The 27739-nt window shown below is 32.4% G+C and overlaps 1 protein-coding gene across 3 annotated transcripts; it reads left to right on the plus strand.

Moving 5' to 3' along the window:
• Positions 1-27582, plus strand: LOC123005724 (uncharacterized protein DDB_G0284459). 3 transcript variants are annotated; one of them, XM_044399630.1, is made up of 12 exons: positions 1-317; positions 6161-6213; positions 10568-10691; positions 14304-14460; positions 14511-14658; positions 20026-20157; positions 23708-23782; positions 23835-23904; positions 23955-24073; positions 24124-24205; positions 24602-26869; positions 27138-27582. In XM_044399630.1, the coding sequence occupies exons 3-11, from the start codon at positions 10568-10570 to the stop codon at positions 26863-26865; spliced, it is 3171 nt and encodes a 1056-aa protein (XP_044255565.1). In that variant the 5' UTR covers positions 1-317; positions 6161-6213; the 3' UTR covers positions 26866-26869; positions 27138-27582. The 3 variants fall into 3 exon arrangements, with proteins under 3 accessions (XP_044255565.1, XP_044255566.1, XP_044255567.1); XM_044399631.1 differs by lacking the exons at positions 1-317; positions 6161-6213; positions 10568-10691; positions 14304-14460; positions 14511-14658 and adding an exon at positions 17570-18041; XM_044399632.1 differs by lacking the exons at positions 1-317; positions 6161-6213; positions 10568-10691; ... (1 more) ...; positions 14511-14658; positions 20026-20157 and adding an exon at positions 23474-23632.
• The last annotated feature ends 157 nt before the right edge of the window (positions 27583-27739 follow it).

Consider the following 27739-nt stretch of genomic DNA (forward strand, 5'->3'; position numbering starts at 1 on the left):
TTTTTGTAGTGTAAAACGCAACAGTTGACAGTTTTGCTTTGGTGGGTGAATGTGTCTTATGTTGTACCAACGCGTGGTATATTTATTTAACTCAAAAGTATAAATGTTGCTAAAAACTGGACTTTTCTTAATTTAAACTGACCGGAAACGTTATTTTGTGATTGTTTTCTTAAAGTGTCAAACGAATTCAAAGCACACTTTTCAAAAATCAAACCAACCAAATTGTTTGAAAACTTGTTTGTTGTGTTCTTAACTGTTGGAAAATCACAATTTGTTACGGATTTATCAGCTCAAGACGTCTCGCCGCAATTGTCAAGGTATTTTTTAGTTTTATTGTTTAAAATTAGAGGAAATACGGCTTGTTTTTGATTCATTTTTGTGACACGGACTTACTTGATCGCGTTTCGTAATGGTTCATTCCGAAAAATTTCACGTTACTTCATTTTTATGTATATTCATTAGAATTTCTATTAATGCTTGCTCTGGTGAGTTCTTTGCTCTGCTAAACATTCTATTCTCATTACGGTCGAAGCAGCTGGCCCATGTCGCAAAATTTTAAAGCACCTGTTTGTTACGCACATTTTCCAAAAATTGACTCACACTTGAAAGTAATCGACCGAAGTTGGTTTTTCGAGGTGATTCCAATTAGCTACACTTAACTCATCCTTGACTAGTGATTTCACCCATCAAACAATTCAAAAAAAATTGATTTTCAACATGATAGTCGACCTAAAATTCTATCGTGAGTATCACATTGTTGACAAGATTTCCAACAATTACGAATAATAAAAATGAAAATGGAAAGTAAACCACTGGAAATCACGACACGTATGTTTGCTCTGGGCCTCCGGGTGGGCTAAATCACCCTGAAGTGGTAATAATACTACAAAGACTACTCTTTATTCTTGTTTGTACTCGTAGTTTAAGAATAACAATTAAAAAACTCAAATTGCCCTGCCTTTATTTGCCGTTCAAAAATCATTTTCCAGGAAATGCTCCGTTATCTAAGTTTAATTGCGAATCGAGTGCGATTAGGTTTTATAACAACACACCTGTAATTACTTTCGTCTTTCATTGCTTCAAAGCAACGCGATACAGGGGCGGTGTGGGTGTCACTGAAATTTTATTAAACGTAGAAAGTCACACAGAGTGACAGTAACTCAGTGTGGTTCCCTATACAGTTTAGGTTAAAGGTTACCAAGTTCCTGTAAGAATTAACACACTTAAAGATACTACATCGATTCTAGACACAGTTTATTAGCTCGCTTTGGTGCTATTTTCGAGCATTTTATATCGTGACCTTTAATTAGCAAACTGTAAACGAAGATGGATATTTGCGATGATATTTTTAGAATTTTTATAAGAATATAATTACACGCCTACGGTTTAATTTATTGGTTCAGGAACTCGTAAACCGATTTTAGCAAAAATTCTACGCCTCAGGATTAAGTCTGCTGGAATTTTTACATTCACAGATTATTCCTTCGAAATAACGGAAGTCATAAATCTCAGATAGCACCCTCAAGGAACTAAGAACTCGTCATAGACATAGAAAAAGTCAGTACTTTGCAAAATTTCAGGGTAATTGAGCGTTAAATGTGACGAAAATGTCAAACTCGTACTTTCTATGTAATAAAAGCAAATTTATTGATGAACGATTCGTAATTTCCACAGTATTATGCAATTGTGTAAAGATTGTTACAATTATTTGACCATCGAGATTGAAAGTTACAAGTACTGCACAACTGTTACTTAATTGAAAGTCTGATTGGTTTTAAAGCGACGTTAAATGCGATAGCACAAGACATCTACTTTGTTTCATTAATTTAACACAAATACAACTATTGTGTTCGAAAAGTAGGTTACTTTTGTATATACAAGAGAATTTCATAGTAATTGTCAGATTTCACTAAATGCGCCAGTAATTTTATTTCAATCGACGTCAAAGATATTGGTCAAGATTACGTTTTCTCACAGATGGATGAAGGTGTAAGCACCTCCGCTCTTTAAAAATTCGTTGCGTGTAATCCATTTAAAACAATGAACCAATCTCAACAGATGGCTCCTAATTATCCGTTGTCAAGTTTAATCACTGTGTAGGTCGGCGTGGAAAAACAAAAATTTTTTGCAGAATAACAATTTCTGAAAGAAATCAGTGGGAAGTTGCTTGTTTTGAAATCTTTAACTTGCATGAAGAAATACTGTTGCATCTGTTATTACTGTACTAAATGTAACCAACACCCACGCATTGAAATTTGGTCAAAATATTATCACCAAAGTGATAATTATTACAATAACTGCGTTTAAAGGTTGGCATTCATATTTTAATGCTAATTAGTTTTTGGAAGATAGTGTTGCATGAGTTAGTTCAGTGTTTTTATTTTGATTATAGGTATATTTAATTGATGATGTCTTTTCCCTCAATCAGTATGACTGTGGTCTGTTATTATTCGACATTGTTTTGGGCGACTTTTGGTGTTCATTTCCTGTTTATCTAAATTTCTTTCTGACAAAAAACTAACTCGCGCTTGTTAATTGTGTGTGACCCACTAGAAATCGGTATCTGGTGATTTTTGACCTGAATTTCTGAAGAAGTAATCTAAACCTATCGCGAAAAATACACGAGGTCGACACTCTATTTCCAATGATGTTATTTATAAAATGAGAATGTGAATGACTCATCATATCCTTCAGGAAGATGAGAAGGAATTTCAGACAGTGAGTCAGAAAAGGGATAACAAGTCCATGTTAGGAAATTTTTCTGAGAAATTGTCACGTTTATTTCATTATGCACGTCGATATTCCCTCACATTTGTTGTAAAAATAGAACCTTTTATGTCAAAAATAGCTCGTGCTTATCATCCCTTGCACTCGAATTCTATTTACCCTCGTTGCTTTCGAGTCGTCATGTCTATGTCGATTCATTTAGTTAATTAATTACTGGTGTTAGGTCGTAATTTTTGGCACCATTCAACTTGAAAGTTTTCTAATTAGTTCTGGTCTATTAAAAGAGAGCAACTGCCTTTTAATTAATCATTTTTTTACTATGAAAATTGATGGTACCTTAATGATTGATCATCGTGAATGTTTAATTGAACATTTAAAACCACGTAATAGCCATTGATTTTATGTAATCACTTCATGTTCAATTAGATGCAGTTAGTTGATTCGTAAAAACTGCATAATTATGTACTTTCCTAATTAATTTCATTTATATGTCAAATTCATTAGAAATGCTTGCTAAGAAATAAATTTTAAAACACTTTTTACCTGACTTGAACCTTTCTACATACCATAATATGGATTTCCGTCTTAGTAACAAAGTTGACGGTTTTGTTGTGGGTACAGTGGAAGACAACAAAAATGTTTACATGTCGTGGGTGTCATAGAGGTGCGGTAAGGTGGCTATAAATTGACTTTCATGCAATATGTGTACTTAAATTGTTCAATTGATATTATTTATCTTAACTGCACCTTGAGTGATGTGATTTTATCTGGAAATTTCAAAATTTACAAGTTCAAATACATACTTGGATTTGCAGAACATTTTGTGTGTTCTGATAAAAGAATGTAAGTACAGCATACTTGAAAAAATCAATTGTTACACGTCTTTGTAATTAACTCTGACTTTATGTAATTTAAAAAAGATTGGAAAAAATTACAGGATAGGGCTTTGGGCACACCCTTACTGAATGATAAGTTGAGTAAGGCACTTATTTAATGATCACCTCGCCCGCTTGACCTTAATCCAATGGATTTTGTCCTTGGGTCCTTTAAGAGGCTATTTCAGGCCGGATCTTTCACGATCTTTAAATGTTTACTATATGGTAATTTTTAGTTTGCTTTTCATCCATTTTTGTTGTATAAAAATCTCACTCTATGGTCTGCATTCAGTTGAATTTTTGGTAACATTATACCCCCCATAAGTTTTACAAGTTTTGTCACTTTAATTATGCTATGTACTTAGATTTTAATTAGGAACTAAATCCAACCTTTGTAGTGTTTTATTATGGTTTCAGAAAGCCATTGGAATGTGTCTAATCCATAACCATAAAAAGTTTAAACGAAGCACTGAAATTTACATTATTTTTGTAATTGATTAATTACTTTTAATAAACTAAACATTATTTTTTTCTTATGGGTATATACTGTAAGCTACAAATTGCCGAAAGGAAAATTTCTACAACTGATTGGTCACATACTTAGTAACATTTGATAAATTATTTATACATATTCAGTTTCCGTTATTGCACAAAGATTAATAATTTTAAAACTAGTTATACTCGTAGATAATGAAATGACAAATTATGCGTACCACATGTAGGTGTATTTCTTCGTATCTGTGTTTATATTGTTTCTACTTTTCACATACCTAATTAAATAAATGCATGTTAATTAGTTTTTGTGCAGTTGATAAACTGTACATATTGTTTGACGTACTAGCAACGGTTCTTTGTTTAAGCCTAATCATAACTATTATTATTACCGTTAACAGTTAAAAGTCATAAAGTTCATGTATTTAAAACTAACTAAACGAAATATGTATACAAGGTGAATAAAAAGTTTCTAACCAAGCGGTTTTCATTTGCCTTCAGAAAATAATAATTAAAGTTTTAGCGTCACATTTTTATAGTACTTTATAATTCATCAATTAACTTTTTCAAAAAATAAATAGTTTAACCAAAAAAACGTTTGCTTTTATATTTTTTATTCACTCTGTATAATATGTATGTAATGTACAATTTTATGTGTTTGTATTTTTAGTTGATCAAGTTTTCACATGGTATTATTGGAATGTTGATGTCATTGAATATCATAAGATATTTCTAAGATAGTATCAAAATTTTTATGTGTACCTAGATAAAAAAAAATATTTTAATGTTTTTTTTCGTTTTTAAAATATTTTCAACACTGTTGGTGCATGCAGGTCACCCTAACCATTAAACATTTTACAACCTAAAATAGGTTAAAGATATTTCACATGGGAAAATTGGTATGTTTTTTTTTTATAGGCCACTGCAGAATGAGAATTTTGTTGTTTTTTATCCATCACCCGGCACATTGTTGCGCCATTAAAAACTCAATTCCATTTTGAAATTGTTTTTTCTCTAGTGTTTTAATTAAATGTTTGTTTGTAACAGTTAAATAGGAAAGGAAAAAGGAATAAAATTAGTATTGCATTAACCTCTCGTTAAAATTCTAAAAAAAACATGCAGAAATGACTACTACTTTTGTAGACTTTGTGGAAGAATAAAAGAGGAAAGAACGTGCTAATGACTTAGCATCCAGTTCTGCACGTCATTTAACACCTGAGGTTAATTAAAGAGTTAGTGTAGTTCCAATGTAATTGTCTTAAATACGTGCTAAATAGTCATTAAGCCTTCTTGCGAATTTGTTTCCTGTGATTATTTATTGTATGATGCCTCTGTTCGACATGTGCTTGTGAGAAAACTCATTCCAGACAATGCAACATTAACAAAAGTGTAGTGCGTTACGCAAAAAGGCCGTGTGAAAGATCGCCACGACCATTAAACCCAACAAGAACTCGAATTTTTTCTTTAAAAGAACCGGAAGTGGATGAAAGTTGCGATCGCTGCTTTCAGTTTTCATAAATCTTTGGATTTTTTCGGGAAAAATATCTTTTGTTTGTAGTTTATCATAATGAAACAGGTGTGTGACATATGCTTCAATCACTCTCCATTATTCCGGCGAAATTCAAATAAATAAATTTTAATTAATGAACAAATAATGCGTCTATTTTCGGATTGTTGATTTAAATAATTAGAAAGTTGCGAGAGTTGTATTTTCCATTCGGAATTCATACTGTGACAGATAAATTGCATACGTAAAGTGTAACAACGATCATAAAAATTCTGCTTGAAATTATTACTCGTTTATAAATTTTCCAAGTATTCTGCCGATACTATGCGAGGAATTCCGCACATAATCGGTGGCGTTATTGCTGCTAGGAACTTTGTTCAATTACTTATAGGTAATGGCTTTTATGTAAAAGGTGAAGCGTACATCTGATCTTGGGTATTGCAAAGAGTAAATTCTTTAAGTAAAAAATGTCACAGTTTTCGCTCGCTCCGGACTGATTACTGTACGCCAAAAGTGGTAATTTTATAGGTAATGAATTAATTTTTGTTTTTATTTTCAGATTTCACGATGTACGCTGAAAAGTGTGAAATATCGTAGCGGGGCACAACTGAGGTAAGTGTGAAAAATCGACGATTTTTATGCCCGGTTTATGGCGACTTCCGAAAAACTGTGCTTATAACAGTTGTATACAAACGTGTCCTCATTTTTTTTAAGTTTTATAGGAAATTTCTCAGTTATAACTGTAAAATGTCCACAGGAAGGACATTAGTATAAATAGGTAGGTATAATGTTTTGTGAGGATTTACAAAGAAATTTTTAAATGGGAAATAGAAATTAGTAAAATTGATTTAATTCTACTTTGCTCATTACAAATAACTTTATTTGAGTAACTGCCACTAGCCATAGCCATAAATGGTATTGTTTACCAATTGTGTCAAGGTTTGGCTTTTAAGACAATCGAGTCATTTTGTTGTAACTATACCGTATGCTAGACTGAGATAGATAAAATATCAAAATTTTTAATTTTTGACATATTTGATCTAGAAGCGTAAATTTTATCCACCTGCAAAAACACTTAAACTCATTAAGTCAATAATTTAAGTACCTAATTTAATTGCGGAAGTAAGTAGAATATACATTTTCCATTAAATTGATAGCAGACGTAAATAAAACTTGCCGATTTTTGCACAATAAAACTGCCAAGCTTACGGCATTATAAATCTCTTGTGAGGGGATTTATTTCGGTGTAATTTTCACACATTCGAGAGCATCCAAACGCCTACCCCCTATTCTTTTATGATCCTTTTTGTCGTAGTTAAAAAACGCAGACAGGGAAGTTCGTTGCGCTCGGTATGCTGGTGAATCGATGTTTTGTGACCTCGACCATGGAGCCGTGACCCGACCTTTTTTCTTTGCTCAAGTTCACCAACTTTTGGGAAAATTCGACGCCGAACCCGTCTCGACTGGGGTGAGGACTGTCGGTAAATTGTCCATTGTAAAGTAAACAGTTGCACGAGACGGGTTGTCATGTTTAGAATAAGGAAAATAGCGGGTGTGCAAATGGCGGATGTGCAATGAGATAAGTTATTAAATTGAAAAGAGATTATGGAGACTTTACGGCCAAAGTTTCAAGTTAATAACAGTGTGCGTTTCTACAAGAAACGTTGGTATTAATTACGCTTTCAATGGGAGTTGTAGTGGGAAAGTTTGAATTTGCATACTGTGCATTGAGTAGTTTATAGTTCATGAAATTTCAATTACTTTGATAGGTATCTTTGATGGTTGAAAGATCTTGTTAAACTGTTGTTTTTTGTTGTAACGTTTCTAAAGAAGTATTTTAATTGAAATTGACAGTTGTCAAATTATTCATTATGAAAATTGCGTGTTGAAATTAATGAAAATATCTAAAGATTACAGTTTTATGTGGGCAATACATTTGAAATAAAAAAATATGACTTTGTAATTCAGTTAATAGTTATTTATGTATCAAGTACGCAAAATAGGGTTTTAGGGGACGAATCGTAATTAATGACGAGGCGTCACCTAAAACCTTTTGCGTACGTGGTGCATACAAGATTTTTTTGTTAAAGCTCCCAAAACACGAATTCACACCTCCTATTAATAAAAAAAATTTTGCCACCATAGTAACCAATTTTAGTCCCCAAAAACTGTTTTTGGGGACTGAGTACTCAAAATGATTAAAAAAAACAAATAAAAGCAATAATCATTTTGCGTACTATTTTATTGAGTCCGGAAAAGACTCATTTTGGGGACTCAAATGAGACCGCAAAATAGGTATTTTTGGGAGCGTATACAAAAAAATGCTTTGTTGGGTTGTTAAATGGTGTAACATCTTTTGTAAACTTAAGATTATCAGCTTATCACTTTAATTAAATTTTCTATTAAAAGTAAACATTTGTATACTACTTTATTCAAGCAAACAGATTTACAACAGAAGAATGCTCGGCACAGTTACTTGCTTTTATTGAAATTTCTATTACTTGTAATGTTTCCTTTGGATAAAAGGATTTTCATAAATAACAAAAGACGGTAACTTAACTTTTGCCAAGAAAGCAGTTTCTGAAGAATTGTAATGTGTGTTCATTAAAAAAAAACTCGCAATAGGCGAACGTATGTTGTAGTATGTATCGTCCGCAAATGAGTTTTAATTATCTGTCATCTTGACAAGTGGATAAATGAATTAATCAAAGACATGAAAAATATTTGTCAAATCACTCTTTAGTTTTTTTTTTAATGAACACGTTATTGTGATTATGTATATTCATTATTGTTATTATAGTCATTATTAGTTAGTAGGCATATTATTTCAATGAAGCATAATATTTTGGTGAACATTTTTTTTCTCGGACCGAGCATTTGTAGATTAATAATTTATTGATATCGATACTAGTCAACCCAAAATACATTTTAAATCCATTGATAACATTTATCATTAATCAGCTTATCAATTTATATTGATTGAAAGCAAATCCTCACAGGAGTGAAGCATAGTATAGTGTGTAAATACAATTTAGATTTTACACATTGAGCTAATGGAAGCAGAGATTTTTTTATATACATAGAGGACATTTTTTAAACTCTGAACATAGTTCTATGTTCAGTTTAAGAAAAGCAGAGATCAATGCATTGCTTATAATTATAATTTATAATTATACTTATGAAATAAAATATTACTTTATTTAAATGAAGTTGAGGACAAGGCAAATAGAAAAATTACAGGCAGATAGGACATTAAAAATACTTCACAATAAATGTTGTTATAACAAAAATTTTGCCTGAAACAATAATTAGAAAGAAAAAGAAAACAGAAATTTTTACTTCGACTAATGTTTTTGAGTTTTTGTGAAAACGGTGCCATACTATTAAAGATAGAAAAAAATTGTAAAGTTCATTTAATTGTAGAGAATTAAATTTGCTTTAAATGGTTCGTGACACCAAATCTCTATCTTGGCCAGATAGCCAAAAATTTGGTTTTACCCGGTTTAGAAAAGTATGCGACAATTTTGGTGCTGAGTGTATTACATAAAATTTACTGAACCATTTATGTAAATCAAAATGTTCATTAACTTAATTAGCAACATAATATACGAGTACGTTAATCATTAAAAGCACATTTGAAATTTCCGAAGCAGTATATTGTATTTATGTTGAGGACAAAACGTATTTGACAATAATTCCATACCAAAGCTATTTGATCGCTGTCATAGTTTTGGTGTGTGTAGCTTACTTACGCCAATAAATTTTAACAAGCTATACCTGATTGTAATTCGATAAAATAAATTGCCAAAATCACTATGTATTGAATAACTTTCTATATTTTATTTGTTTGTTTATTGTTTTATAGTGGTTTATAATTTTTTAAATAAGTGTATTGATTTTTGGATCTTCGTAAATTTTTTTCAGCTCACTGCTGACTACAATCCAACGCTATTTTTTGCAACTTCTTTTTGAAACATTGAAACCTATTAATAGAAAGTGTAGATCGTTTAAACTTTAAAGTCTGCTTTGTGACTTATTTCTACTTTATTCATTGTAAGGAAATTACAAAAATATATGTTTCCAATTGAAATTTTAGCACATTTGTAAGATGAGGTCTTAATTTCCTCATCTAGAAGCCACAAGAATTTCAAATACTTTAATAAATATTCATGAGAGCAAATATTGAAAGGATTTTTTTCTAAACTTTGCTGAGAGTTTATACAAACTTTATTAACAAAAACTTTGTTTTGTTGTAGATCTACAAAAAATAAATTATTTAACAAAGTTAAAACAACAAAATAAATAGTGTAAAATAAATCAAATTGTAATTTGTTAATTAGCCACTTTATTATAATTATTGTTAATTATTACTGGAATAATGTAATTTTTATGTGTAAAATTGATAACAGGATTACGTTTTATATATAAAGCAGATGGCGTATCTTGTTCGCTTGTAAACATTTATAATAACATTAAACCGAAGTGCAGATAACAAATAATTATTATATTGACAGAAATAAAATTAGTTTTAAGAGTGAACAACACAAATAAAGCTTTTGGTCGGTTACTTATTGGAATATTACAACTCTAGGGGATATCTCTTTATTAATATTAATAAAATTGCTTACGTTAGACAAAAAACAACATGGTACGTGAATGGATCTGTACAAAATAATTGTAAACGTTCGTAATAACGATGATACAATTATTATTTGCTTTTACTTACTTTACTTTAAAGTTTAATAAGAATTATTGACCTCATATAACTAGATCATTCAGCGATTAAATCGTACTGTGTGACAATTACCGGCGATTGCGTTTACGCCTGTTTTGTAAAAGTTTTATCTTCAAACACTACGAAAATCTAGCCGAAGCCTTTTAAATGTAGAGAGTAAGGCGAGTCGAGAAGGGTAACGATCCGGATCCCATTTTGATGAACATAAATTAACAACATTTTCAATTGCAGATGTCATCGGCGGCTGTGGGGACACATCATCATCATTCGGGGGCTGGACCCCTGGGTCTGATGTCATGCGTCCGTGAATCGTCGCCGTTGCAGGATTTCGAGCCTCCCGATACCGAAAAGAACGGTAAGTTGCAGACTGGAAGCCCTCCAAATTCTATTAATAAGTTTCGGAAGACGAGAAGTTCACACATGTGGTTGAATTTTTGGCCAAAATTGGGTCGATTATCGGTTTTTGTGGGTCTAGTTTGATCACACCGCCCACTCTTTGTTTTCCATAACTGTAAATTTCGCAGTTCTATTAAGAAATGTTGACAATTATTAAATTTATTTAGCATGGAGAACTTGCGTGACCGGAGCCAATCGCTGGCAAAAGGTCCGATAAAGTTACTAATCGAAAGATTTGACCCTCTTTGCGACAGCCAAAAGGTATAATCCCGACAAGATATGATTTCCTAGAGCGCAACTCAACGGTACTCGTATTCTGTGCCACGAGGTTTATGTTAACTGTAAACGACCGTGGGTGTTTGCATATGCCACACTCCATAACCTAAGATCATACGTATTATGGTGAACACTTGAACCACATGCAAGTTGATTTTATTTACTAGAACATAACGCACCAGGTTGTTCCAATTTTAACTTTCACGTTTTGTCAGTTTTATCTAATTATGAGGGAAAGGTCGAAAATGTGGCATGTTGGAAAACCAGAAGCGACACTAATGCAGTTAGTTTTTCTTATCTCTTAGGCCCATCTGTGTGGAATTTTTGTCTTACTTGTCGTTAGTAAAGGAGAACAACTATTTATGTTAATATGGTGGCAAAATAAATCAAATTTATGCTTTAATTAATTAATTATTGGCGCGACGAAATTTCATGTTAAATAAATTAGTGAAAATTCTTTAATTGAAATAAATGGAATACATTTAAAGAAAGTTGTATTTTTTTGACGATGCTTATATGTTGGAATGTCGGAAGTTTCAATCCAACTTCTCGATTGCGTCAATCGAGAATAGAATGAGGATTTATTCTGGTTTACAACTAACCATTTGATTGAACGAACGTTCATGATAACAACAGTGTAGTATCAAACTATTCTGAGACAAACTTAGATGATGACATGTTTAAAGGTTACTTTGAACGGCCAAATTTAACAGAGTGAATCAGCAGTTCTTAAATTTTTAAAGCTGAATTTATAAGATTCTTTTTGATTTTGTTAAGTCTTTGCATATCGTCTGTTTACATTTTATCTAAATGATAAATATACTTATTTACACCTGCTTTTTGTTAAAAAAAAGGAAGGAAAGGATAAGTTTTGGTACTTATATGAATATAAATCTTTCATTTTAAGCATTGATGTAAAACTTTCTAGTTTGAAATGCATGTACATATACTTATTTATTTTCAAAAAGTACGTGAAAATAAAATTCTTGGAATTTTGTGTTTTTTTTTTTTATTATAAATGCCGTTAAATAAAAGCATAGACACTTACGATTTTAGCAATTAACGAAAAACTTGTACATAAAGTTACCTTAAAATAGTTTCCTATTTTTTTTTAAATTTTACAGAAATCGACCAGTAAAAGTAAACACTTAATTTTCCTAAGCTTTTAAATTTAAACCTTTGCATAAAATTATGATTTCGTTTCTAATTTTATACCTACTGATTTATGTTATTTACTTTGTGAGTCATTTTATTTTCTGAAAAACAGAATCAAAAAAATTTGAATTTGGGAACCACTTCGACTCTTTTCCCCCAGAAAATAAGTGTCTGTAGCAATCGTTACCATAATGAAACCGAATTTTAAAGTGATGTTTCTATCAAATAACGAATTTATTATTTACGTTAGCACTAGGCTTTTTGTTTATTTATAGTATGTCTATTATATGTGCTATTTCAAAACGTTTTTATTTTTAAACCCAGAAGTAACATTTACGTATTATCACAATAAAGACAACAGTTTGTTTGTTCCGCAACAATTGACACAAATTATAATCTGTTTATGAAATTAGTACTGAAGGCGAGTCCTAATTGAGTTTGCCCGTTCGTGTAACACAATTGATGCATCTCTGGTTGCATTTCGGTGATTTACTCCGTGCTGTCATCAAATATACATCCGGTTGTCCATTGCATGTTATTTGTAGCAGCAACTTGTAAAAGTATGTCTCTTCGGGGAGGAAATACAGAGGATTCCTTGTAATAAATTCGAGAAAATTCTCTCCGTGCTCTTTTAAATAAATAGAGGCGTTTCATACCCAACCCAAGTTTTTTCTGCAGAAAATCGCGATTGTTAACGTTGAATGAATCGGCATGAGGTGGACGAGCAAGCACTCTCCAATACCAGATCAAGCAAGTGTCCGCAACATTCATCATTACAGTATGATTATTAGATGACAACAGATAAAATTAATCTTCAAATGCGCACAGTCTCGATGATAATGAATTGATAGTGGCGAAAAGTGTTATTATTCGAGTGATTTTCGTAAGTGTTGGAAATGCAGAGGTCAATCAGTTTATACAATTTTCAATCCGACGAGTACGAAATTGAATGTGAGTGTTTTTTTTTTAAAGTTAGGTTTTTGTAATGTTGCGGTTAGTTATTACGAGAAATAATGTTGCAATTCCCATGGATCCAGTCCATTAGTGCAACCAAGAATGACGGTTTCTTAAAAAACATTTTTTTAAAAGCTTGACTGGAAACTGTGATGGCTGGATGTGGGATCAGGTGTTAAAATAACAGGAACGGTAATTGCAGTGTTGTACTATGTTAAACACTTCCATGAAAGTGGTGTTATGAATTATTTATCGTATTGAGCACGTTCAGACAATACAATTTGTTCCATGTCGCAATTAGCTTAATGTTACATATTAAATGTTATGTTTACATCCCTCTAAAATTCGCAGTAGATGAGTTAAAATATGAGTCAATAAGGTTCATTGCACGTTAAATTGATGTTCTATTTTTGACACTAAGAAAAAGTGTTTTAGTTATTTTATGTCGAAAGTAATAAAGGTAGCACAAAATTCCCAGTGGTTTTCAATAATTTATTTTGTATCGATCTGAGAGAATGGTAGGTAGCATCCAAAATTTAAACCTTATGCGTGAAGGTAAAAAGCGCTTGAATTTTTTATCAGGTAAAAATAGTACGAGCTTGCGTGGGGGTTAATCCTCCCCTATAATAATATCAAATGACAATCCAATAACCCACTTTTTGTTCATCCAGGATCTGTTAACAGCTTATGTTACATCGGAAAACGCTCTAATCCATATTGCTTTTTAAATCAGTTAGATTAGATATTATATTGAACAATAAATTGTAATCTAATCTGTTAGTAAAAATGGTATTAATTTGCACTAATATTTTTTGCAAAGACAATTTGCAGAAAAGTGTGGAAACGGAGGATGAAATGCTCATTTTTCGCCGATCTAAGCACATACGTGCTGTTACAGAATTGTCAATAGTGTAATAAGCATCGTGAGTCATTCTGAGCGTTTCAACAATCAAAGTAACGTTTAGTTAGTTCACAATTGTCGGTCAATTGACAAGTTTGACCCTCCCAACTCGATCAAATCACGTCCGATAGTGATACAGTGCAAAAAAATGTTTAACCGAAGGAAATACGCTGTCGGTAAATTATCATTTCCGTACATATTAAACTCAGAGATATATTATGTGATGCGTGCGTTAATTAGATGAGGTCTAATGAGCATGCTATTAATTAAAAATTATGATTAAAGCGGCGACGAAAAAGAAGTTTTGGAATCCAAAGAAGTGGTTTAAGAGGAAGAACAAACAAGCCGAGGATGCTTCTGTCGAAGTCATCGTCGATAAGGATGTCCTCCGGAGCAGGTCCACCAGCGAGCTTTCAATCACAGAGGAACAAACGCGAAGAAGGTTTGTTCACCTTTTCCATTTTTGCGAAAAATTCATTATTTGATTGACAGAAGTGGGTCCTCAATGCATCCTGGATTGAGTGTTTCCCACGACAGTGTCTTCCATTCGCCGAATTCCGGTTCAGACATCGAGTTAGATGCAGCACAAAGCTCGTCCTCTTTATCTATATCGCAACCTCAAATTGATCTGAGGTTACAGGTGAGTCTTTGACGATTTTGTTTGCATACAAACGCGTAAAAATTCGTCCTTGGTGAATTTTATTCGCTGAAAATAAATCCGGTTTGTTTTCAAGTGTAGCAGGAACAGACGCACCAGTAATTTACTTTGTTGATAAGTTTTTTTCTTATCGCGTTTCGTTTTTGATAAAGGTCGTTCGAAAATGTTGATCGATAGGGTTGTGCAGATTGTTTTATGGAATGTAAACACGTGAAGGTTGCGAGGCGTCTGCCGACGACGCCTAAAAATGAACGATGGTCACGTGTGGGGCACAGGACCGGGTTAGCTTATTCTACAAAATTTCATTATGCTTGCAAAAATTTTAATGCAATAAATTTAAATACAAAAATAATCCAGTTGGAGTAGAGGGAAAGAAAGGTTCTTGAATTTTTTTTTAAATAAGGACGTTGAAAAGCGAGTAATTTAAACATAATTCACCACTTATAACGAGGAAACAAAAGAATAAATCCTTAAGATGTATTTCACAAGAAGGATACTGGATACATTTTGTATGAATTTTTTCTAAACACTTTAAACCACCCACACTGCTTATAAAATTCTTATAAAAAATGCATTTGATACGAGCGCTGTCAAACGCAATTAAATTCAACGATGATAAAAAGTAAATTGCGACCTACGAATTATAATAAAACGAAGTGTTGTGTGGACTTTTAATTATATCTGAGGGCTTCGAATATTAATTGAAATGAAAGTTGAGCATGTATCGAATAAATTATTAGGATGAATAATTTGAAGTCTCGTTTTTTTAAAATTTGTTTTTAATTGAAGAATTGACGATGAAAAAAGATTTTACCAGTTGTCAAAGTCACGCAACCAACTAATTGTTAATTCTCTGGTGTAATGTTTATTAAAATTGTGATTTTTTTGAATATCAAAGGAATTTAAGCTTTTATATAGTTTTTTGTTTATTAGGTGCATGTTTTACACAAAGCGTTTTTCGCAACAATGAAACTACATATTTAAAATATTTAAAATCCGGCACTATACGTCTACTTTGGAGGAGCTTTTATAGATTATTAAAGGGAGTGTTTATTATGAAGACATTGTCTGTTGAAATTCTTTGTAATCGCCATTTTAAGGAGAATCAAATTTATTTCAACTGTGAACAAGACACCAAAGTTGGATTACATTACGGCCAAGGTTATGTGCATATGTCGTGTTTGCTTATTCCTTTTGGATTGATTTCAACAAATTAAGGAGTTGTCAATGTCATAATCCTTCAGGCGATTAGTTAACATGTTGATATTTTTTTAAACTTTATAAAAGAAGAGTTGTGTTTAACAATTCATGACCTTTTATAGTTTTTGAACAGTTACATGCTTTGAATAAAATTTATTGTACTTACTTATTTTTTATCTGCCGTAACTACAAATATTAATTCTCTTTTTGGGATGGTACTATCTTGCACGACTATCATCTACCAAATATAGAGATTGGGTCAAAAAAGAAGGTTCACATGTTTACAAATCTTTTCACATACAGGAAATTTACATGAGTTCTTTTAAAAAATCAATTATTCAGGGTCAGACTTACAAATGTTCGTTGAACTTACGTATGCATTGGAAAGTGCAGATTTAAATAATAATAAAAATAATAAATACATTGTCGACCTTCGGTTTCTGCATGACATGTGGTTGTCCATTCAAATGTCATAATTATCAGTTTACACCTGTAAAAGTAACCGTAAACGTAATGTGAAGAAAGTATTTTTTGCATATAAAACTGTTAGTAATTACAATTAGAGTAGTTGCAAGCGCAAGTGATTTTTTATTAAGAATTGTGCTATCTCAATTTGTTTTGAAATGCTCATCCTGTTTCTGGGCGATAAGAACAGACAAAAAAGGAAGTTTGTGCTATATATTTCAGTGTCGTTTATTTCGGTGTTTATTATTATATGCGTCCGAAATTCCTTAGATTTCCTGTATTTATATTTAGTTAGGTGCAGTTCAGGTTGTTGGAAATTCAACAGACTATGAAAAAGAAGTTTTTGAAAAATTTTTGATAACAAAAGGGTAAATCATGGCTTCTATTATAAATATATCGTAACTGCTATATTTTTTTAAGTAAAAAATGTTTTTTTTATATGCATTCGTCTATGTTGCGATAAAAACATTTATTTATTCTAATTTAAATTTTCAAATTTGAAATTGTGACAAAAATTGGGTGATTTACCTAATTCGATGTTGTGCAAGCCTTACATTACACTTAATAGATAATAATGTAACTGCTATGTAAATGTCCCTAATTAGTGATAGTAGAGCAGGAACTTTTCCGCCACTATGTATGCTTATAATTGAAGCGCAGCTTAATTCAGGTAGTAAAAATCAAGTAATTAATTTTAACAATTGAGAACTACTTAAAAAAATTGATAACACAATAGATTGCGAAATTATTATCGATCTTAATCTTATCTATCTCTTCGTCAGTAATTATTGTTAAAATCTGTTCATAAACAAGGCTTCAATCGTGCAGAATTTTGTTTTAAATACTCATTATTTATTTGTCTATAATGTTTGATTTTATGCGATAAAATTTCATAAATCCATCTCGAAATCACAAATTCTTCAGTAATTTTGGATCTCAATCTACAAATTAAGATTGAAGCTTTTTAATCCTGTCCTATTTTGTTCTGGTTCTTTTGTCACAGATCGATGTTACGTCGGCATTTACTTTGTGTAAACTTTTCTATGGGTATTTTGTGAATAATCATTTAAGGTTTGGTTTTTAATGTGAATAATCCACTGCGGTGTTTTAATCTACCGGAAAAATATTGAATTTGGTGTAATCAATGTTAGGTAATGTTTGTTTAAATTTATAACGTTTCAGAATTTTGTATATTTGTTTATCCTGGAGAGATAAAAAGACTTGGATGTTTTGGGTGTTTATCTTGGGTTGAAGGACATTTTACTTCTTTCCGTTTATCATATAGAGTGACTAATGCAGACCGATCGCCGGACCACGAGCTCGCCGATGCCGTTACCTCCGATGAGGTCGGTGCAAAGTTGCCAGACGGGTTTGAAACACCGCAGTTTGCAGGTCCTCGTGTCCAGAAAAAGCTCGAATAAATAAACACAGCCCCAAAATGGGAATTAAAACGCAGTAATTCAGTGATACAGTGAGTAATTGTAAGAAAAACCGCAATTCGACTCAAGCCGTGACAGAGTTTCCTGCGATTAGATAAATATTCTTGCTTGAAATTCAGTGCGTGCTTCTCGATGTAATTTATTACATGAAATGCAGTGGTTTGTGTCAATGAAATGAAAGTGCGGACTAAATCGAAAGGTCGCTGTTGGGGCAGGACCGGTGAACGCTTTCCTGCTAGGACCAGGCTTTGCAGGATTTGGGTGAGTTGGGATTGTGCAGTTTTACCGGCGATAATAAGCTGATAAATCGGCAATTAAATAATTCATCTGTTCTTGTTATAAATGACGTCGGATTATTATTATTGGGAGAAATTACCGAAGCAGTGGATTGGAAGCATCGTATGGCAATTAATAGTTGAATTTTCTCTCATTACATCATTTCTTTTAAAGTTTACGGTTGTTGATTTTTTTATTTTATAATCGCACTTGAACACAGATGGTATTTATTTTAAATTTTTGCAAAGGGTCAAGTATTCAAGTAGTAATGGATTCCAATGTTAACATATCTATAAAATTGTATTTACAGAAAATTAATCATTCTTATATTTACATTATCGTTGTACAAATAAGTAAGTGAATTGGGATTATTTTTAGTAGAATTTCTCAATTTGACAATGTGTTACATTGACGTAGGTCCTTTAACAATAAAAATCTATTTAAACTAATTAGTGCAGAGCATTTCACACTATTTTGTATCGTCCACGAAGCAAGTGAAACTGTGTTGTTTATTAATGAAGTTTTAATTGATATTTAATTGAAAAGTAGCACTGTATTTTTGACCTAGAAATCACACCGTGTGATTATCGACAATTTTGTATTTCTTATTTTTTGGGTTACTTTACGTTCAGTTTGCTTCTTTGTTACTGTAATAACACTGTAGTAACACTTAAAAAAATTATAATGTGTCACAAATAAAAAGCTATTAGAATAAAGTATAAAAAATATTAATATGTAGTATAAAAATCGAGGTATTTTTGTCAAAAAACACGTATGGCTTTAGTAAATTATTTTTATTTAAACATTATTACTACACGCACTTAAAAATGTCAAAGTTTTTACATTTTTTAATTATAAAACCATCAAACAGCCACTCAAACAGTCGTAATATTATTATTATCTTTGCTCACTAAGTTTAGTGCCTGCATACATTTATTCATGTTTAAAAGTAGCACACATGCTATTAAAACTTCTTATCGCATTCACATAACTCAAAACTCTATCATTTGAAAATTTATTGAAACATAATTCATTCATAATCATATTCAATGGTAACGAAACATCTCCATGAAATTGTGAGCGATATCAATCATTTAAATAAAATTATAAATTGAATTAAAAGAAATGTCAATATCATAAATTTTACGTCACAATAATATTAGGAATATTTTCAGCAATAAGAATTGTTTCATTTAACAAATATTAATTAATGATCTCAAGTTGAGTCACATAGTTTATTGTGGTCAATTGCATAATATGTACCAAGAATTTCAAATCGATTTTATTATTTTTTTTTCGCTAAGTTTTTTGTTTACCAATCCCAAAACCCTTGTTATCCTCCTCTTAAATAATGTAAGAGGTGATCTGACATTTTATTTACAATTAAAGAACAGTATCTCGTATGTGTGACATTATTTTGTTACATAAACTAACAATACTTGTGGTTTACTAGACATATATTTAATTCTTGTCATAGTAGTTAGAAAGCAACTTACGTAGATATGTATTTGAAAATTTATTTGTTTAGCGATTAAAATTGAAGAAAATATTTACTTGAAGAAAGAGCATTTTTGTACATTTTGTAAAATTCTCCAGTCTTGTTAGTGATGACAACAAACAATTCGTGTTTGTACTACTAATCGCACTCATTCATCCGAACAATGTCCAACAGCATTTTTCTTTGCATGCTTTGAATTTTAATCATTTTAATTATTGTTCGTGCTATGAACTCGCAAAATGTAGATCGGTTCGAACAAAAATCGCCTCTTTTCTCGAGTCATGTAGTTCTTTCGCAACATGTGATCAATTTCGTCTTCCACGAAATCATCCCGCGATGGGTGGTGGGTGTCAAACGTGACTAAGTAAAAGCCCCAAGTCTAACTGCGAAATCCTCACTTTCCATGATTTATATTATCCTTCACCCTTGTGACATTTTGTTGTCCTTACCATAATTTCTGTTTTATTTCAGACAGAGCTAAGTGAGAGGCTGAGATTGAGGCGGGGTCGTGGCGACACAAGCGAAGACGATGAAGGCCTTCCGCATAGTCCATGCAATTCTCCGACTACCACCGAAGCTCTTCTCGACAAGACTGCAAGCAAAGTGAGTCGGGATTTCGAAAACAATAAAATTATTGAAGTAACTGTAGTATTTCCAAGTCTTGACGGCCATATGTTCGACTGGCATCAAGATGAAACCTTGTGGCCTCCGGCGGAAATTTTAATTTCTGACTAACGGTCGCTTTAAGTAAAATTGCACAACGTCGTCGTGATTATTATGCTTTTGTTGGGTCCCCTAGTCTCAGTCGTGGCATAATTACTGTGATTTATTGCTACCAGAAGTTTCGAATTTGTAATTAGGACGACCGAAAGCTACTGGCGGATTTAAAAGTTGTACAAGAGATAATGACTTAATCGCAAGTTAATTTATGCGAAATAAGTAAATCCAATTGTGAATGAAATTAGTTCAGTTTGGCCATGACTATTTTTGAAAAGTTGTACAAGATAATATGGAAATATGTCGAAATGATATGATATGACGAATCGACAATTTATAGAACTGGATTCCGGCCAAATTTTGATTTTATTTCATATTCCACTCACTAAATTTGAATTTTAATCCGTTAATTAAACCATTTAGCAAATGTATTATTAATTACTCATTTTTTTAATTCTACTTGATGTGCATCGATTTACTAAGTATTTGTGGTAATTCATATCTTTATTTGAATTGATAATAATTGTCAAACTTGAAAGAACAAAGAAAAAATATTAAGTTTGAGTTAAAAAAAAACTTGATGTTAAATGGTAATGAAAAGTTATATTAAAATGTTTAACTTTGGGTATCTTGCTTTTGTGTGAAAATAAATTAGGTAAAATTTTTTAAATTTGTTTTTCTTTTAATATTTCGGCACTACCTTTAATTGTAGACTTTTCGTAATGGTTTATTTTTATTTATTATAGTTGACCCGAATTCAAATCACAATTTTATGACTCGCTACCGCTGTAAAAGTGGTTCTCAATATTAAAGTTTACTCAAATATTTCATAAATTGTGATTTCCTCCTAATACCCGGAAATAATAATAGATTCTGATTTTTTGTAGCAATTATGGTTGGTATCTATAAACGCACTTAAAAACGTTATAAAAATAATACAATCTCTTTACGGAGAGAAATTTTATGGTTAATTTGACTCGTTTCCACAGTTTTAGTTTATATTATTTAAAACTTTCACTCTATATTTTGAACTTCCTTGACATTTCTCAACAAAGGTCGGGTCATAACATTTGATTTCTTTTTCATATTTTTACTTTTTCACACTTTATTTACATATAAATTTGGAAACGCATCAGAAGAGCATTTCTATCGGATACCTACCATAGTCTTCCGTGAATCTATGCAACTTTGTTTTTGGTATTGGTCAAGATTATATAATTACAAAAGTAATGATCAGACCTTTGACCTTAAATTAATCGAAGATACTGCAATCTTTCACTTCCTGGCGTCATATCTCAACTTTCTTCGACTGTCTCATTGGCTACGATTTTTTAATAAACACCCAACTTCTTCTCATTAATTCAGCTACATTAGACATTTGCATAATGATGAAAACAAATTGTAGGTACAGCCAGGGTAATTGATGTTTTGTAACACTGGAAAGTTAATAACTGGATTAGTGTTATTCAGCAAAAAATTGTCTTGTCATTTCACTTTCGTGTTAATTTTTTAAATGCGGATTGATTTTCTGGAAATGCCATTGAGATTGAAACACCTGAAATGCGACCTTTCCGGTTTGTGCGTTTGGCGTTAAACACAGACCTCATTTCAAATAGTAGTTTATGCGTTATATTTACCTGACATTTCACAAAAGAGGTGTATTTCGGATTAATATCATTGTTTTCTTCCCACGTATCCCAATTAGTGTTTGGTGAAACTCTTCAGATTTAACGACGGGAACTTTGCTCTTCTTTGTTATTTTTGTCTATGTAGATACAAACAAATTGACTTGATTTATGACGGATTTAGAGGTTTTCATATCGATCCAATAATTGCCATAATATTATGCTAAAGATTAGGTAATATTCGTGCTTATTAAAAATTATTTTCATTGCGTGAGAAAATTAAATTGTGTTCTAACGAAACGATACAATTAGTCATGTTACTCAAGAACGGAAACAATAAAACTTTCAACAATTGCTTTAAAAATCGCTAATAAGTCAATCAGTTGTAAAATACGTTGCACTTATATTGTTCACGAATTATAAATAATATGTTGTCTGTATTGCCTCAACCGACGAATAAACTATTTTATTTCGCGAAAGAGATTGAATTCATATTTCATGTCCGCTGACCTCCAGAGAACAAACAGGGAATTTAATTAAACATTAGTATGACGAGAAATATTTGAGAGGAAAAAGTGATATTAGCAACACGATTTATTAAACATCTATTGATTACACAATATAGATGCCATTTTTAATGAATCGAAGTAATTTTAATTTGTTCCATAATAGGCAACCAACAACACGTCAGGCGTTTGAGGTGTTTCTATGTGCGTGTTGGCTAATTAAACGTTTTCCATTTTGCTTTTCACGCAAAAAAATGGGAAGTTTGACAATGCTTTGAGTTTTGATTAATACATATTGACGCGCTAGATAGCACAATCAGTTTTTTTGAGTATTTTTTCATTTATCTTTAGCAAAATACACAAATACCTATGAGGTTGTGATTCTTTTATACAGGTGCTTTTTATGACGGTAACACTACAATTATTTATTAATATTAAATATTACGACAAAAAAGTTTATTTATGCACCTGCATAACAATTTTGTTGCGACAACTTGAAATTTGACGAAATGAAACATTTAATTATGGCAATGACCAACTCATAGGTACAAATCACTTAAAATTTTATTCTCAAAAGTAAGAAAAGCACAAAATACAAAAAATTGCCAGTGTTATATTTTAGTCATTTAAAATGTTCAAAGACATTTTTCTTTTCATTTAGTCAAATTAAATGATTGATTGATTGCGGTCTTAACAATTGAGTTAGAGAAATCTCGATTCATTTGAAATTAACTCATGTTGTGGCTGGTGCATTGAATAGAAGTTATTAACGCCTCGAATAATCCAATTTAAATTATAATTCTGAGCGAATGCACCGCTTTTGGTGTCTTATCTGCGAATCTACTGTAGGTATTAAATTCAAGTGTTGCAGGCGTCGAAAAACAATTTTCCTAACTACGTCTTTTATTTAGTTCGGTAGGGATTTAGGTCAGAAACAACGTTCTGCATTAGAGGAAATGAAACCGGAGGATTCGTCTAGTTGAAAGTCCCGAGTTACATAATAGTCAGTCGCATAATTGCTATCGCAACATGGAGGGATTCAAACATTTAGTTTACATTGTTTACCTGTAGAAAGTGTACGTTTTCAGTTTCGCGTTTGACGTTGAATAGAACAGAATTCGTACGATAGCAACACCTGTGTGATGTTTGTAACAAACGATGTTTTGTTCGACAAGACACTGTTTCAGCACGAATGTACCGTGGATTAACAATATGCGAATTTTTTTACCGGTAATGAAAGAAATTTCGAAAGATAAAACATTTTTCGTGTGCAGAATAATTTTAAAGCATAAAAAATTGTTGCAGGATCTCCCCACGAAGTCACACAGTACGTGCAGTGATGGATCGTTACTTAGCATGGGTAGTTCTGAAATGGACGAAGTAACTCAAATAAATAATAAACCTAAATTAGCTTTAATTACGATTGTTTCAGGAGAGTTTTAGCCAACAATCGCGACACTCTTCCAAATTATCACTGCAAGAGAAGCGGTCGTCAGATCAAGGTTTTTTTATTTCATATTTAGATGAAACAGTTTTGTATTAATATTTCTAGATTCGGATTTGGAGTTAGGAGCGTCTCCTTCAGTCCCTTTAAATCATAGCGCCGCGCATCACAGAGTTGCTGTAAGGCCGAAAAGACGTGCCCCTCATAGAAATAAAAGAGTACCTCAGGTAAGTTTTTCGCAAAATTTTGATAATTTCTAAAGTGTTGTTTTGTGTAGCTGTCAAATGCTCTTCCAACCACTCCGGAAGTTAATGAAGAAATATCGATAAGGAGTATGACGCCAGAAAGTATTTCCAGAGGTCAGTAATTGAATTTAAGTCAAGAATTAGTTTTTAATTAACTGTTACTCAACAATAAAACAATTCCCACACTTTTTATTTAAATTTAAAGTGAATGCTTTTATTGTTTTTCTCGAGGAAATAAATGTCATTTTTGTGTTAATTTTGTGAAATTAATTAAAATCAAGCGAAATGAATGAAGAATTAGCTTTTGTAAGCAATAAACCTGTTTTTATTATTATATAAAGTAATAAATTATGATTACATTAATTTATGAAAATTAATTTTTGACACTTACAAAATAATTACGTAGGTGAATTAATTAAAATAAAACTGAAAGTAACAACATAACATTTCGGCCTTGCTCCCATTAAAAAACTTGCTTGTTGACGCATGGCTTTTGTTTTTTTTTTGCAGAAACGATCTCTGAGCATTATAGCATGAGCACGAGAACTACTCTAACCGAAACTCAACTAAAATGTTCTTCTCTGCCTCCCGGTTTAGCACCCCCCGATGGTGACCCCAATAAGTTGAATCGTAGTCGTTCAAACGCCGGTAGTAAATCGGAGGATCATTTCGCAACTCTTGAAGAAGACGTCGAAAGGGAAGAAAAGACGGACAAGTCATTTTTCGATCGGATATTTCCTCGAAGAAGCGCCAAAAAACGTAAATCGAAAGAGGAAAAGACTGTCACCGTTCAGTCGTCATACTCAAAGAGGGTGGAATCGAAACCGATAGCGGCTCCGAGGTCGGGGGCAGCGTCACGTCAGAGGATCCAACCGATCGATCTGCCGCCGTCTCCTGAGGTCCAAAAACGAGATCCGGGTTGCATTATGCCGGAAAAGTCCGTGGCGGGAACGTCGCCTTTGCATGTCGAATTAGAAAATCGGTTCAAGCAAAGGCAAACATTGAATGCTAGTCTGACGCCGCCACAATCTCCAAATATCGATTCGTCGTCTGTGATAACAAAAGTAGAGGTCGTTCAAGAATTCAAGAAAGAATTTAGAAACGAAGAAATTAAAAGTAAAATAAAAATGCCGGGATTGTCGTCGTTACAACAGCGCGTTTTGTCACTAAATGATGAAGTTGACGATGTTGGTTTTAAGTCATTAACTGACTTACCTGACAAACCTGCAAAACCAGTCACGAAATCACACAGTTTCAAAGCCGTTAAACCTGAAAAAAATGAAAAATTTGTCGTTACTGAAGCTACAAACGAAAGGAAGATTTCAGTAACTAAAGCCGCTTCATTGGATAGCATCAAACATTTAGATGAACCTCAAGAATACACTTCTGAAGTTGTACAAGAATTTACAGTTGTGAAAAACGAATCGAAAATCAAAGAAGAATCCGAGGTTTCCGATCTCTCTTCTTTCCCTGATTGTAATTCAGATGTTACCATTTCTGGTCCGAGTCACACTGCTGTTGTTAACGTTTCAAATAATTACAATATGGCCAACACAAAAACAGAAACGATAACTTCCGGTGAAAAAATTAAAGAAGTTACCACGAAAGAATGCGTTTCCGTCACAAAAATCCACTTGAAACGCGAGTCTACCCAAGTAACACAAGGCACAGTTACAGTTCCTAAAAACGCAGTTCCCGAATTTTTAAACAGACAGTTAAACAAAGTTGAGGCGAAGCCGAGCAACGTTGTTTTTTCAATGAATTCACCGAGGATAATCGATGAGCAAAGTCGGCCGAAAATGACCGTTGAACAAGAAAAAGTTAGTAAAAATATCCCTCGGAAATTTAGTCAAGAAGATATTGAAATAATTGAGAAAAGTGAAGAAGTGTCCAAGGTGGCGACTCCAAGGTTTAAGAAAAATGATTCAAACAAGAGAAAATCTTCAACGAGTTCGACCACAACTCCCGAATCGCCGATTAACGAAAAACCGATTTTGAGGAGTCGATCGATTAGTTTAGACTCGTTGAAGGGTGAAATTGAGAGTTCAGATAAATCGTCTCAGGATAGTTTAGACAAGTTGGAAGAAAAAGATTCAGTTAAAGAAAAAACTGGGTCCGTTGTTGAAACCGTAGTTTTGCGTAAAAAATCACTAATCAAGCAAAAAAACGACGAAGAGCCTGAATTGATGAAAGTGTTTGCTCGCCGTTCTCTCAAACTTAAAGATTCAGAGAGCGAGGCGGTGAGTCAGCAAGTGACTCTCATGCTTGATGACACGAAAACAAGAGACAGCGATAAGGAAAACCAAGCGGAATCGCCGCAAGAGGAACGCAAAAAATCATTGAATGAATCAAACGAAGTTTTCGAAATTCGGGAACCTTTAACCGAGACGATCAAAACACCGACCAAGGAACAACCGAAAATTAAAGAAAAATTTATCGAATTGACCGAAGTTACGTTGCGGAAACCGGGAAATAATCATTTTTACACGAGAGCGTTTAGTATGAATCCAAAATCGGCCGAAACGGACGAAATGAAAGTGAAAAAGCAGGCGAGTTTCAGTGAGAGGAGAATCACGGATAATTGGATAACGAATATTAAGAACGGTGATGATTTAATTGAAAGGAAAATTTCGCAGGACGAAATTATTACCGGAATATCACCGAAAAGTGATTTCATAACAGAGGAGTTATTAACCGAGCGGAAAAATTTCAATCAGAGAAAAGCTGAATGGGAGAAGAGGGCACAAGAGGCACAGAAAAAGTCTGTACCGTAATTATGTAAGTTGGGATGAGTTTTTATATTGTGTGCATGGTTGCATTTGAGTCAGCATGTGAAAAAAATCTTATTATCAAATTTTTCTATCATTAAAATTGCTGACACGTGCTCGGAATTTCTATTTATTTATCTTGATTCATGCTTATCACAGTTAAAAATAATACAGATTTTAGAAAAATCCTAATTAATGTTTATTAAACTCATTCCCGGCAAATGATAACCATGAATGTCTACTTTTTATTTTATGTTGAGATTTGTTTTAATTTTCAGATGAAGATGTTCCAAACGATCCAATACCCCGGCCTGGAGGTAGTTGTAAAAATTTAGTCAGAGTTATGTCAGTGTAAATATTGTTTGTGTTATTATTGTGTGTAACATCACTTTTTGTATCGTTTCTTTTTTTATAATAAGTTGGTGCCATGTGATGATACCGGCATTAATGTTTAAAAAAAGTAATTTGTATTATTGTATATTTTATACTGTAGATAAGTGCCTTTTTAAAACTTTTTTAATATGTTGATTCAGAATGTGATGAAGTTGTTTCGATTGTTGACCAATGGAAAAAAAGCCTTGCGAGTTGTGGTGCTTGAGAGATAATTAAAAAAATAAAGAGTAATGTATGTATACTTCAAATAAATGTTAATACTGCAGTATGGGAATATGTCTAATTACTGATATTAAATGTTGAACTGCAATAAAATATTTATAGAAACAATCGGTGTATTTATTTAGCCCAAATCCCACGACACAAAAGCGTGAATATTTCAAATGAAAAATGTGGGGATAAAAATATCGGATATACTTTGTTTTTATGAAAATGACACTAAATAAAATTTATGAGACAACGGAATATTCAGAGTTCTCTCAGATTT

Source organism: Tribolium madens, unplaced genomic scaffold (genome assembly GCF_015345945.1).
Source record: "Tribolium madens isolate multiple individuals breed KSU strain unplaced genomic scaffold, Tmad_KSU_1.1 Scaffold_20;HRSCAF=117;Tcas5.2_LG4, whole genome shotgun sequence".
NCBI classification, from domain to species: domain Eukaryota; kingdom Metazoa; phylum Arthropoda; class Insecta; order Coleoptera; family Tenebrionidae; genus Tribolium; species Tribolium madens.